This window comes from Protopterus annectens, chromosome 11.part0, assembly GCF_019279795.1.
Source record: "Protopterus annectens isolate FY-2018-M chromosome 11.part0, PAN1.0, whole genome shotgun sequence".
Lineage (NCBI taxonomy): Eukaryota > Metazoa > Chordata > Ceratodontiformes > Protopteridae > Protopterus > Protopterus annectens.
This window is the reverse complement of record NC_056745.1, coordinates 760,162,934-760,176,917: the sequence shown is the minus strand read 5'-3', so window position 1 is coordinate 760,176,917 and position 13,984 is coordinate 760,162,934. Positions and strand designations below refer to the sequence as shown.

At 36.5% G+C, this 13,984-nt stretch overlaps 1 protein-coding gene across 1 annotated transcript in view; it reads left to right on the top strand.

The window, feature by feature from the left end:
• The window catches only part of TMTC1 (transmembrane O-mannosyltransferase targeting cadherins 1), a 2,511,834-nt gene that overhangs the window by 2,132,500 nt on the left and 365,350 nt on the right, over positions 1 to 13,984 (top strand). Inside the window, exon 10 of the mRNA XM_044087246.1 lies at positions 3,700 to 3,813. Within this exon, the coding sequence (XP_043943181.1) occupies positions 3,700 to 3,813 (114 nt within the window). The remainder of the gene's footprint in view (positions 1 to 3,699; positions 3,814 to 13,984) is intronic.

Here is a 13,984-nt window from a genome sequence, read left to right as displayed (position 1 = left end):
TTGACTAGCACTGTGTAGTAAGAAGTATTGTCTTGTGTTTTTTATTATTTATTATTAAATATTTTTTAAACATTTCAACTGTGGCCGTTTTGTGTAGAGATAATTTGAGCTCTGGAGTACATTGTACGTATATAGTGATATTGTCCAAGCCACTCCAATAGCTTTAGCCCTGGGCCACACTTAATATTTGGATAATAATATTGCACAATAATAATTGGACACCCTTTGGTAAGGGCCTTTTTAGTAGTTGATAATAGTGGTTGGTGGCATCTTGTACTACCTTATAGACTGGCAGGAAGGGGCATAGCTGGAGAACCTGTGCCAGCCTTCTCCAGGAGTGTCTTTGTATTTGTATGTAACTCATAGCTTAAAGTGTGTGCATGTGTGTGTCTGTGTATGTGTGTGTGTGTGTGTGTGTGTGTGTGTGTGTATGTGTGTGTGTGTGTGTGTGTGTGTGTGTGTGTGTGTGTGTGTGTGTGTGTGTGTGTGTCAGCTACTTGGGCAGGGACATGAAGCACTGATTGGACAGAGAGGGTGCTGGAAGTTTTAGCTTGACCACTAGGCTGAGATCTGGACACTATAGCTTTGCCAGTAGGGAGTCTTATTGGGGATCTGGAGAGAAAGAGAGAAACCAGCCCCAGACTTACAGTGATCTCTGTGTGCTCTTAAGGGAAATTGTACTTTACTGTGTGAGTACTTGTTATCCTTCCCAATATGGATGCCCCTCACTGGTGTTAGTGGTGAGGATTGAGGCTCCTTGATTACTGGGCCAGTGCACAGGCATCACAGTAGTCATTTCATTCACTTTTCTCACAGCCAAACATCAGTGTTAATCACAGAAAGTGTCTGTCTTAAGATTAGAGGCATACACATCAAGTCACTATCTTTTGCAGGTTGAAGACAGGCTGTGTATGGAAGTAAGGGGCAATTATATCATCACTGTTACATGATCAGTCATACAGGGGAATCCATATTTGTGAGAGAAAAAAGTTGAAATACATTACTGTGCAATTTGTTTCTTCCACTTTGATCACATTTAGTTGTAAAAGTGGCAAACAATGACAATATGGTATTTTTTACTGTGGGAGGTGAAAAGCAAACTATGTATGAAAGGCAAGTGATATTACTTGATTATTGTTAAATGATCATCAGTATGGCTTGCCAGGAAGGGTGGAAGCATTAATCTGAAATGAGTTACTGTGGCCTTTATTTCCTTCACTCTGATCAGAGACAAGCATTCAAGGGGCAAACTCTAAGAGGTAGGAAATAGGGGAGACAGACACTGTTTGAAAGCAAATGTCAGTTGTGCATTTACTGTTTGAGAGTGCTGCTGCACTTTTTGGGGTAAGGGGACACTGAAGTCTATTTTATTTTTTACCTTTCTTTCTTTTTTTTAATAAATTTGCAAAACTGAAGACCTCAAATGAATGTGGGAGACAGCCCAGAGAAAAATAAGAGGATAATCAGGTATGTTCTGCAAAACTAAAAAAACATACCTGATGATCCTTTTACTTTCTCTGTCCCAGCTCTCCCAAACATTAAAAGTCTCCCAGTTCCTTTTTTCTTTTAAATAAATAAATAAAAAGCAACGGAGAAAGGGAGATCTTTCTTTCTCTATTATTTCCTTTGCACAGCACTGATGCACTGCATAAGTGTGGGAACACAAGTCACATATGCATGCACAGTACATAAGAAAAGCCCCAGGATACCGTAAAAACACATAAGGGCACCATGGAGGCATTATACAAAGACATTATTTAAGAAAAGTAAGTATTTTTTCTTAAATAATGTAATTGTATAATAGCAATAACTGACTCTGTGGTGTGGTATATTGAAGATTTACCCATGGTTGGCCTTATTTAATCACTCAGGCTTCACCCTCATGATTAAACCACACCAACCATGGGTAAATTTTCAATATACCACACCGACATCATCAGTTATTGCTATAATATTTTGTGAGCAGTAAAAGCTATTAAAACTGCACAAATAGGAACGTTATCTGAAATAATTATTCTTTACAGTGATAACAAGCAGTGAATTCATAGCCTTTCTATAAATACTATAATATATTATAATGCACATGAACCTCAAATTATATGTTTGCTAAACTTTCACAGATTCTCATTTTTTGGAAACTGTACAACCTAGATATATATTGTTATAATGTTTTTGTTAACCAGACATACAAGAAATTTCTCTCTGAGTACACATTTATTAAGATATTTACAGAAATAGGAAAACATATGCTTAATTGTATAATTAGAAATATAAATAACAGTGACTATCTCTCAATATATAATATCAAAGACAGTTTTCTTCAACAACATCTAAGGTTACACCTAATGTGATACAACAGTTTGTAAGTCACTTGTTTTTTGAAGTATTAAGTACATATGGAAATATTTATTTTAATAATTACTAACAAATAACTAGCAATATTCTGGTATAGTGTGATATAAATGGACATTAACAATGAATTTCCCTATCTGTCACCATGGCATATCACACCATACCCCTTAATAATGTGTAGGGCTCTCAGTTATTAAAAAGTATGAACACATATAGGAAAATATGAATAATAAATGATAAACAGTGATTAGTTGCTCTACTGCAGTACATCCTAGATTAATAGTGTTAGTATTGTTTTGTTAATAACTACATGTACTTTCTAATACTGCATATTATTATCTGATAACATTGCTTAGTTAAAGAAGCCAGACCCAAAGATGGTCTGGACACCATTAAGGAGCTATGGGTGTGAACTGGAAGTATACAAAAAAGATGTCTTGGGCTTGAATGAGTTAAAGTAACACCTTGACTCCATGTGTAAAAATGAGAAAAAGGAGTTGTAGATGGATCAATGGATGTAGCTCAAGATCTTTACTTTTATTATAAAAAGGGCTTTGCTATTCTGTGTAATGTCTTTATCATGTACATACAAGTCATTATGTCTATAGTTTTCTGTATGAATTGATATTTTCTGCTCATATCAGTTTAATGAAAAGCATGATTTAACCCTTCTGAAAGTCTCCATACATGACATCTAGAAATTAGAACTGTAATCCATCATACTGTTGTATTTTTAGCAGCAACTATCTGTTGTGGCTAAATGTCCATTTTTTTGAATCTGGGAAAGAGTTATTGCCTGGTGTGAGGTGGACTGTCTAGTAAAAGAAGCATCCTTTCTAGATTACTCCAGCAGTGAAGAAATTTAGCATGTTAAATACAAAAGAATAATATGATTAATTTCAGGTTCACTCTAATTAAAGCTTTAGGGTTTTTGGAACCAAGGCAACCTGAAACATTCAGCTTCAATGCAAAGAGGCATATGCATGCACCACACACACACACACACGCGCGCGCGCACACACACACACACACACACACACACACACACACACACACACACACACACACATTTTAGTTCTTACACGTGCACACTGTAGTTCTAGTGCCTTATAGCCTCTGTAACAATTATAAATTCACTTATAACCTAAAAATGGATGTAGCACAGTGCTGCTATACTAAAAACTCAAAATGTCCCCCTTTTGTGCTGCTTGATATGAGCTTCCTAATTGCTAATCCCTAAAGGGAGTTACTTGATTTCATTAGCATGGTGATTTTAAAAGTGAATCAAATAAAAGAAATATACAGCTGATGAGAAGCTAATTAACATTCTGAATTCTCTTCTTGTAGATCTGGAGTGCAGACACTGCCGCACAATGCTAAAGTGCATTACAACTATGCTAATTTCCTGAAGGACCAGGGACGCAATGATGAAGCAATTTACCACTACAAAACAGCTCTCAAGTAAGTATCATCAATAAATGCTAGCCTTTAACCCCATGAGCTGTACATTCCTAACCCTTGACCTTGTGGCACATCCTGCTTTCTGGCTACTTGTTTCCAAACAATTGCAAGAGCCTACAAAGCAGTGCTAGTTAACTAAACTGAAACAGATCTGGCTGCAACTTCAAAGGAGTAACATAGGCATCTTTCCAGTGCTCGATAATCCTAGTATAAAGAAACAGAAATGTTTCCATAGTTACACCTTGGACAATGAAATGTAATGTACTGTTTAGCTAGCTAGAAATGTGCTTTATTGAACAGAAGAAACATCTTTGCAAGTGTAATGCCATTTCTACAGATGTCTTGGTTTATCCTGTTTTGTCAATCAGTACTGAAATAATGCATAACTCCTTGTGTGCTGCAACTGCAAATAACTGATCGAAGCCTAGAGTGATACTGCATAGGAATGCATAAGAACTTTGCAGCCTCTTCTTCTGTAGAGTTATTGCAGGGGTCTCAGCTCCCAAAGTCCCTTCCTGCTTTGCACTGTAAAGTTGAACCTCACTTCCTAGAGGTTTTATTAAAATATGAAGCTAAACTTAAATGCAAATTATATATTCATGTTTTACATTCAATTCATACATCAGGCTTGAAAGTACCAAGCCTTATGGGAAAAAGCATTGGCAGCATTTGCCACTCTCCTTCTGTTCTTTTCATTTGCCAAAGAATATCAGTCAGAGATGTAGCAGCTGGAGGGAGTACCAGCCAGGCACATCAGTTTAGCACACATGCCAGCAATTAGTCTGTGTAATTCCAGTAAACTGACGGCAGCAGTTTCAGTATATTTCATACTGAATTTAAATCTTATAAATATGTTAGCAGATATTTTATTCTGGTACTTTCTTCTTAATGTGTGCATATATTTTTCAGTTCTTCCTACCTTATAAACAAACAGAAAATAAGGCTAGTTTCTAGTTACTTTCTGTCTTACCTGCAACTTTACCTCAGATGAGTGTGGGATACTGTTACATAGTATTTAATTGTAATTCTTTGTTTTGTTTTGTAAAGCCTTTGTAGGTATCAGTCTGCCTGTTATCATATAGATGCAGGCCACTTTACTTAGCATTCAGAGCCTTAGTTCATTATAAGTGGGTCTTTGGCCATGCTATTGGCACTTTGGCCTGTTTGGTTTTCTCATAGAATAATGTGCATATGCCTGCCATATACACAGTTGAGATTGTGGGTCAGGTGCTGCTGTACTAAGCAGGAGTGCAGTGGAAGAGCATCTTTATAAAGGAATGTCTGGCAGTCAGTATAGGTGAATAAGTCTAAGAACTGTTAGTGAGCTGCTTCAGTAATTGAGAATTTTACTCCCACAGCCCCCGTTTTTACTACTACTTGACTCTGAGCAAGTTAATCAAACAGTACTTCTGTGACACCCCTGCAAACGGATCCAGTGGCCTTATCTAAGTAACAAAAAAATGTAAAATAAATAAATGAATACACTGCTACTATAAGATAATCCCTATATGCTGATCTGTCTAGGAACCATTGTTTTTACTATGACTTTTTCTCTTGTATAGCACAGATCACTGTTGAAGCCAGACTAGTGAGCTGGGTAAGGTCTTTTTTCAAGGAATCCTCAGTGTCATTAGTGAAACATATAGTAATCCTAAAAAGTGAGTCAAATTCCATGCTTCAGTTCTGTCATCCACTCTGGCAGCTGAATAAGGTTTAGACTGAGTGGCTTCTTTATCAGAGTATCAGACTGTGAAGTGTACCATTGTTTAATTGTAAAACATTTATCAAACAGGAAAATAATCCTTAGCTAGTGATACCAGCTTGTAATTAAAAAAACAGTGTAATACTCTGAAATGTGGATTACTCTTATGACCTCACCGCCATATAAGTACTGGGAAAGACGTATGTTTAAGAAATAGTTTTGTGCCTCAGTTTATTGCTGTTGATAACAAAAAATACTTATCAATTTTACATGTTTTTAACTGGGATTTACATTTAGCAACCATTTTATGTCCTTTCCACATATATTCCTGTTACAGTTGCCATTTTCAGACATCGTTCAGGTTCTTGTGTCAACAACCTTCAATTCTTCTCAACTGTTTCCTCACAGCCAGTCGCTAATGGGCCAATAGGTCTATAATGAGAACAGGAACTAGAACTAGTCTTTAAATATATCCCTCATATAGTTGATATATGCGTACCACTTTCTTTCATCTTTGCCCTCTAATTAATGCATATCTCTTTGAAAGTAGATAGCACTTCATCAAACTTAATAAACTTGGTAAGCCTGATGTGAATGATGCACACTTTTTTTCAGCAGCTGTCATAGTGGTGGAACATGACATCATAATTTCCTGTATGAGAGCAAACAGCAGTGATATCATTTCTATTTCTACATCTTAGCTTGGCACCACTGTCTAGTCTAGCCTTAACCTCACGCACAGACTGAAAAATGTGTGTCTATGGTATAAATGGGCAATGACTCTCCCAATTAATGGAAAATGAAAGTAAACGAATGTATAAATAAATAAATATATATATATATATATATATATATATATATATATATATATATATATATAAAATCTCTCAAACATAGTAAGTGCATCAGTAGGAAGATTTATGCCAGGGTTTCTACACAGTACATATCTATTAAAAATATCATTTACCATCATAGGGCTGGCATATTTTCACCTTCATTTCATAGCTTACCATTATGGCATTAATAACATCACACTATCTATCCCTTCTGAAATCATTTCTTTCTCAATAACTCTTGAATCATATGTATTACCCATTCCCTAAAGTCCTCTCTTTTTAAAAAATACGTAGAAAAGCACTTTTGTTTTTTTTTTACATTATTATCTTTCATTTTTATCATAAGTTTTTATTAGTGCATGATCTGATTTAGTTAATGGGTAGGTCTCAAAGCTTTCAATTAAATTCACATGCTTCTGTGAAATGTAATTTCTATCCACTCAAGCCCAGCTATTGCATCTTGTGAAATCATTTGTAAATTATGCCTGATTTTCTACTACTGCAACCATATATTCCTAAGGAAATATTCTCATATGCTTCTTCAGAAATCCAACTCCTTTTGTTATATTTTCCCTCCTAGATCCCATAATATAACCTGACAATTGTAAATCAGTACCCACCCATAAATAGTATTCCCTACTGAAAACTTATTACAGCTCCCAAAATGTATATAAGTTCCATAATAATAGTTTTAGGTGGAATATAAATATATGTCAGCATTATCTTCCTTTCCTTGCCCATAACCTCTTATACCACAAATCTTCCATTATTGTCTTTTTCCTCTTCTCTCACTAGTGCACTCTCTCATTCAATATTATCATTACACTATTCTTTTTTTCTGCTACTCTGCTGAAATCTTTTCTTTGACAAATTCACATGCTAATTTCTCTTAACATATCTCCTGTAACTGCTATTGGCACCCTATAGTATTGGCAAAGCAGTCATTCTGATAAAAGGCTATTACTCCTAACATGTTATATATGGTAGCTCTTTCTAATAAATATATAAACATAGAAATGGATGGTTAGATAGATATTTGTATCTTGATTTTTTATGTAGTTGTTCCTTCTCAACTCTTTTTGAACTTATGTCATGTTACATATTAATGTTTTTTTATGTTTTACCCTGCTTTTAGCTGCTAGTAATACCTCCCTCTCCCCCTGCAAAGCCCCTCTCTATTGTAGCCTATTTTAACCATACAGCACTGGGTTTCCTTCAAGTAAATCTACTTGTGTAGCTTGAGGCCAGTGTCCTTTTGCAAGCTTACTTCTGCTCATATTTTATTTCTTTTTATTTTATTTCTGGTGACAATACCTTTATAAACTTTATATCCTTGTCTCTCAAGCTAGTTTTTCACTATCTTTTCTGATTGTTTCTATGACTTCATCTTGACCAGAGTGCTAGCCCCGTTCCGTTTGCTACCCTACCCTACCCCCATTCCCACCACCCCATTACAATTACCTTTATACCTAACTATCCCTCCCCTTCCTGCCCCACTAGCCACTACAATTCCACTTCCTGCCTATTGCCACAACCACCTTTCTAATCTGTCAATCTTGTCAACACCACTTCATCTATACCACTGTCTCTCTACCTACTCTATCTGACTGTATTTTATTCCAACATGTATTATTTTCTAATATCTTCTACACTACTCCTTATTCTCTCTATCTCCACCTCTTACCACTCAAATCTCTCTGACCCACTCCTATGTTCACCAACTTCTCACTCATACAAAATATATCCAACTACTTCATCTTTTACTATCTCCCCTAATCTCTTGTCTATTTAAACTATCCATAATACAGGTTTTTAAACCTTCCCACAAAGCTAAGTCAAAATTATACAAACTCCATCTAGCATCTACTACACACGCTCTCCTCACTAAAAACCTACTTTGTTCTGGAGATATCCATCCCAACCCTGGCCCCTCTTCTCTCCCCAAAACTACATCTACACTGTTCCCATCTTACTCCCCTAACAGTCACCAACCTCAGTCACAACAGTCATCTCCATCCAAATACTTAACTATTTACTCATTGAATATTCAGAGTCTAGCAAATAAAGTCACTGAACTGCACTCATGGATAGCTCTCAATACCCCTCACATCCTCTCCCTATCTGAAACCTGGCTCAAGTCACACATCTCAAATAGTGAAATACTCCCACCAGGTTATAATATCTTCCGATCTGATAGACCTGTAAAAAAAGGTGGTGGCGTGGCCATCCTCTACTCAAACATTCTTAACCTCTCACCATACCCTTCCCCTATTCCTGACTTCCTCCCAGCTGAAATCATCATCCTTAACTGCCATCTGAATCCCCACAAAAAAATTGCAATTGCCTCTATCTACCTTCCTCCTGGTAACAATCTGCCCATTCTTGAAAACATCCTATCCTGGTTCTTCCACAACATACCTTATGAGACACTTATCCTTGGTGATGTCAACATTGATTGGTCCAAACTCACAACTGACTCCCCCCAACTCAGTATCCACCCACACGGCTTCCACCAACTTATAACATCTCCCACTTGCTTCCATAAAAATTCCACTTACAGCTCCATCATAGACTGGATCCTTACCAATTCCCCCGACAAATACCACAATCCCACCACCTTACCTGACTCCCTCAGTGATCATCTCCATACCACCATCTTAAGACACTACTCCCATATTCCTAAACCCCACCTTATCAAGACTGTCAAAAACTATCGACTTTCAATTCATCCCAATTTAACTCCATTCTCCACAACATAGATTGGTCCATTCTAAAACACCTCCCCCTAAATGATGCTGTAAGCACTTTCAACAGCATCTTCACGAATACTCTAAACTCCTTAGCTCCCTCTAAGAAGATCAGAGTAAAATCAAACCATGCTTCCTGGCTCTCCAAAGAGTCTAGGTCCCTTATAAAACAAAGAGATCGTGCTTGGAAAACCTGGACTAAAACTAAACAACCACCTTTTCTTCAATAATACAGGCAATTGAGGAACCTTGCAAAAAAACATACAACTAATGACAAAAAGTTATACTATAGCTCTGCTCAGCTTAACAACAAATACAATCCTCAAAAATTTTGGTCAGCTCTCAACAACATCCTCTGTCCTGGAAAGCCCTCTAATCCCTCCCTATACCCTAACTCTTCCCCTCAGGAAACAGCTACCCTCCTGAATAAACACTTTATCTCTTCCATCCAAAATCTGGTAACCTCTAAGCCAAACTCTACTTCAACACCCACCTCTCCAAGTCCCACTAACACAACTTTATTTTTTTTTGAGCCAGTTCCCATTACTTACATCAAATCTCTACTACTCAAGCTAAAACCTTGCTCTCCTGCCACTGACAATCTAGCTCCTACATTCCTCAAACTTGCTGCTGACTCAATTGCCTATTTTGTGTATATACTAATTAATCGATCTATTCTGGAATCAACTGTCCCCACCCTTTGGAAATATTTCTTCACTATCCCTCTTCATAAAGGTGGAAACTCCACTGACCCCTCAAACTACCGACCCATTGCCATTCTGCCCCCTCTCTCCAAGATATTAGAAAAATGTATTCACTCACAGCTTCTCAATCATTATGATGACAAACTCAAGTTCAACCTACACATACTCCAATGTATAAAAAAAAAAACAAACAAACCAGAAACTAGGTCTGCTATATCGGAACAAAAAATTCCTAACCCCTGAATCTAGACTTACCCTGGGCCAGGCACTCCTCCTCCCCCCCTTTTATACACCGCCCCATTTCTTACCAATATCCAGGCCTCCACTATAAACAAACTGCAACAGACTTACCATAAAATAGCCAGATTCATTACTAACTTCCCATACAACTCACACCACTGCATTTCTTTAAACTCTCTTCAATAGCTTGAACTTCCCCAGTTTCTGTTATCTTATCAATTTCATATGCTACACTCTATTCTTTATAAACCCTCCTTCTGTCCATCTCTATCTTCCTTAGTCTCCATCTACATCCCATCCCGGACCCTCCGTACTTCTAACCAACAATTACTTTATATCTACCACCCAAAAAGGTCAGTAGGCAAACTACTCTACAAACACTCCCTTGTCCATGCTTGGGACAAACTTCCCCTTGAATTACGTTCAATCTCCCATACCTCACACTTTAAAAATTAACTAAAAGCTTATTTTCTCTATTCCAGAACCTGCCCTTGCCATGACCCTACCTAGTCTTCCTTCCCTTTATGTACCCTCAAAAGGACCATACTCAGTAACTCATTATATCTCTCTCTCTCCAATGTGTCTACTATTCATTTGCACAATTTTATACAAACAAAAAATGTTCATTGTTGACCTATTGAACTATATCAATGTAAAATTGTTACTTAGCTTCTTTTTAATGCAACTTTAACTTTATGCATGTATCCCAACATATGTGAATCATTTTGCTATAACTGCTATTATATCAATATTGTATAAAATTGTACTTGTTTTAAAATGTATTACTGGAGCTTTCCTCCTCGGGTCTCCACTGAAAATGGGCCACAAGCCCAGTTGGACAAACCCGGTTAACAAATGTCAATAAATTAATAAATAAATAAATAAATAAAATAAAATTGTTTTCCTAGACTTTTCACTTAAAAAAAAAACCCTAAAGAGACAAAAACAACTAAACACTTGTTTGACCCCCAGCCTCTTTTAACTCATAGAAAATGTACAAAACTGTATATACTTTCTAAAAAAGGAAGTTAACCCCTCCAAATAGGAACAATTGACCTAAACTGTCAACTGCACCCACAGGCATTCCTTATTCTAAGTTTAGGGTAAACATTTGAATGTGTATGTTAGAACATGTGTTCCTAGGCACACAAATTACAAACTGTCATTATAGTATATCTGTGTCACTCCCAGATATAAAAAAATGCACGTTTTCAGTAAATTTTAACTTTAGCCTTACAAAAAAGTGCACTGCCTGCCCCTAAATAAAAAATAAAACCTAAATTGTACACTGCTATATTTAGTGCATTAAATTAATAAAGCTGCTGGAGAGGCAACTACTTGTGTAAGTATTCATTTCCCATGGTGTCAGACTTCAATTATTTCCACTGAGTTACTTACTCATTTCCCTTTAAAAGTTGATTAAATTGTAGCTTGTACATTTCATTAAGAATAAGAATACACTGCAGGCTTTTTGTCTCCAATTAAAAGCATTTGTTAATGAAAAAAGAGAAATAAATAACTAGTAGCTCTGCAAATGCAAGAAAGAACCTCTGTAGCTTTAACATAGATCACACTGGCAGACTTCTCATAATTAACCGCTTGCACCTTTTTTTTTTCTTGCCTCTAGCTAACAGCAGATGCCAATGAAAGAAAGAAACAACTAATAATTTTGAAAATGCAGTAGAGGATTGCCATTTGTCATGCTTTTCATAATTGCTGTTGCTTTTCAGTCCCTATTTCTTTAAACAACTGTGTCTTTAGCTTAAACTCAGGACATTAGTCTGGAAATGCAATTATATAAAAATGAGAAATTATATTTTAATTCAGTGCTTAATATGATCAGTATATGTTTACACCCCCCTTAGCAGCCCAAAATCACAACATTGTATCATCTTTAACTTGCTTCTTTCCAGCCTTTCTTATCATGTTACAGTGGAAAGTCTGGATACATTACAATTAAGTAAAAAGTACTTTCTTACTTTAATATCGTTCGCACATAAGTCACTGAAAAAACTCTCCAACATTTAAATACATATGACAGCATGCTATACAAAACTAGTTTACAAAATAACATGGAATTTTGATCATGACATTTTAATGCAAATATTATGAAGAAAAACATTTTTTTCCTTACAGTTACTTCTTCAGTCCCTTAAATGTCCTTCTAAGCAGTAATGACATCAAGATGGATTTATGCTTTAGAGTTTTTGTACCAGTTTAATACAATCAGCAAACTTCCCATCCTTTTCTCCCTCTTCTTATTGCAGAACTATACTTTGCATATCTAAACTACACCTAACTGGAATGAAGTTTTACAATTCTCCCATTTATTCACTAATTTTACTTTAATGCTGATTTTCTTCCTGATTATCTTGACCACCAAACAGTGGTTTCCGATTCATGTCCAAAATACGCCTGATTTGTCTAGTCAGATCCTGGGCTTTTTTCTGTTACTCAAGCATTTCTCTTTGGAATAATTGCTAGATCTACCAAGTAAGGATCTGTGCTCCCCTCAGAGCCATTCTGTTGCTGCTGGCTCTGGTGTCATGAAGAATACTTGACACCTTTTACATGGCAGGCTATTTGGAGTAACCTTTTTTTTCTTTGCATTTCCTTCAGATTTTGGTCTTAAATCTGTACCAACCCCATGATGCAAGCTTCCCCAACATAGTTAATAAGGTTTACTGTACTCCCCACTTATTGTATTCATGTGGATGCCAGCATACGCATGCTGATTTTTACACCCACTGTGATTCACTGTTGTCTCTGATGGTTGTCTCCGTCAACATAGCATTATCAGCTTCCCTTTCAAATGAGGGGCTGGCTTAGCTTAGAGGTTATTCTGAGAGGCCAAACTGAAACAGTGGGCCTCAGATATGAAAGATGCAGATGATATACCCACATTAAGGGTTGTTCTCTTATAACAGCTGACACTTATCAGGTTTATGTCCTTTCTTCTTGGGAATATATGGTGCAAATTCCAGTAATAAATGACCATTTTTTTAAGGATCACCTTTGGACGCATGCTGGCTGAGGAGTGCTTCTGGATTTCCTCTCTCCATTTTCCTTGTTCCTGTCCTCCTTAATTAATTAGTTAATAACGTTTTTACTTCACAATATACAACTTGGTGCACCTCTTCATAAGTCCAGCCTTTTAGATGCAGAGAGAGACTGTTTTATTTAGGAGCCAATTATTACAACTCAGATTTTGGGAATCGGGGGCAGTATCAAGGGTTATATGAAAATTCATATGATTTCATTTTTCTTTATGCTCTTAGATAATGTAAACATTAATCTGTTCCTCTTTCTGTTAGATTGCTGTACCTGTTAGGCCATTACTTGCAATACATGCAGCCATTTTCTTTATTCTCATCAAAATTGAAGTATTTTCTCAGCATTCATTTACTTGATTACTTTACTCATCTGGGACACGCATAGAAAAGGCCACCTGAAAATGCCAGGCAGCACCAAGTAACTAAATGTACCTAAAACAAAATATCTAATCAGTCAGCAAAAGACATAATTCATTTTAACACTCTTCACTTTCTTTGTCATGAGGAGCTTGTGGATTCCTGATGAAAGTGGAAGTGGAAAATGATATTAGTAAAGACTAGAAAACTTCCCAGAAAGAGTGGAATCCCTGATTTTCTCAAGATGCTAATTTGGTTTACCCCATTATTACAACTAACCAATAGAATTGCATGGTGGCAGGTGTACTCGAAGGTGACTAAGAAGCTTAATGAGTCATTAAGTGTCATGGAGTTTTCAACTGTCTATCAGTGTAACTCAATGATATTTAAAGCACTTATAACTAATTGAGGGTTGTCTGACTTCACTGCAACCCACACACACACTGCATGTAAGATGCTTGCAGTCTAATTAACCTCAGGTGACCGTCTAGACCAAGAGTTTACATACATTGTTTACCTTATACTGTTTGAT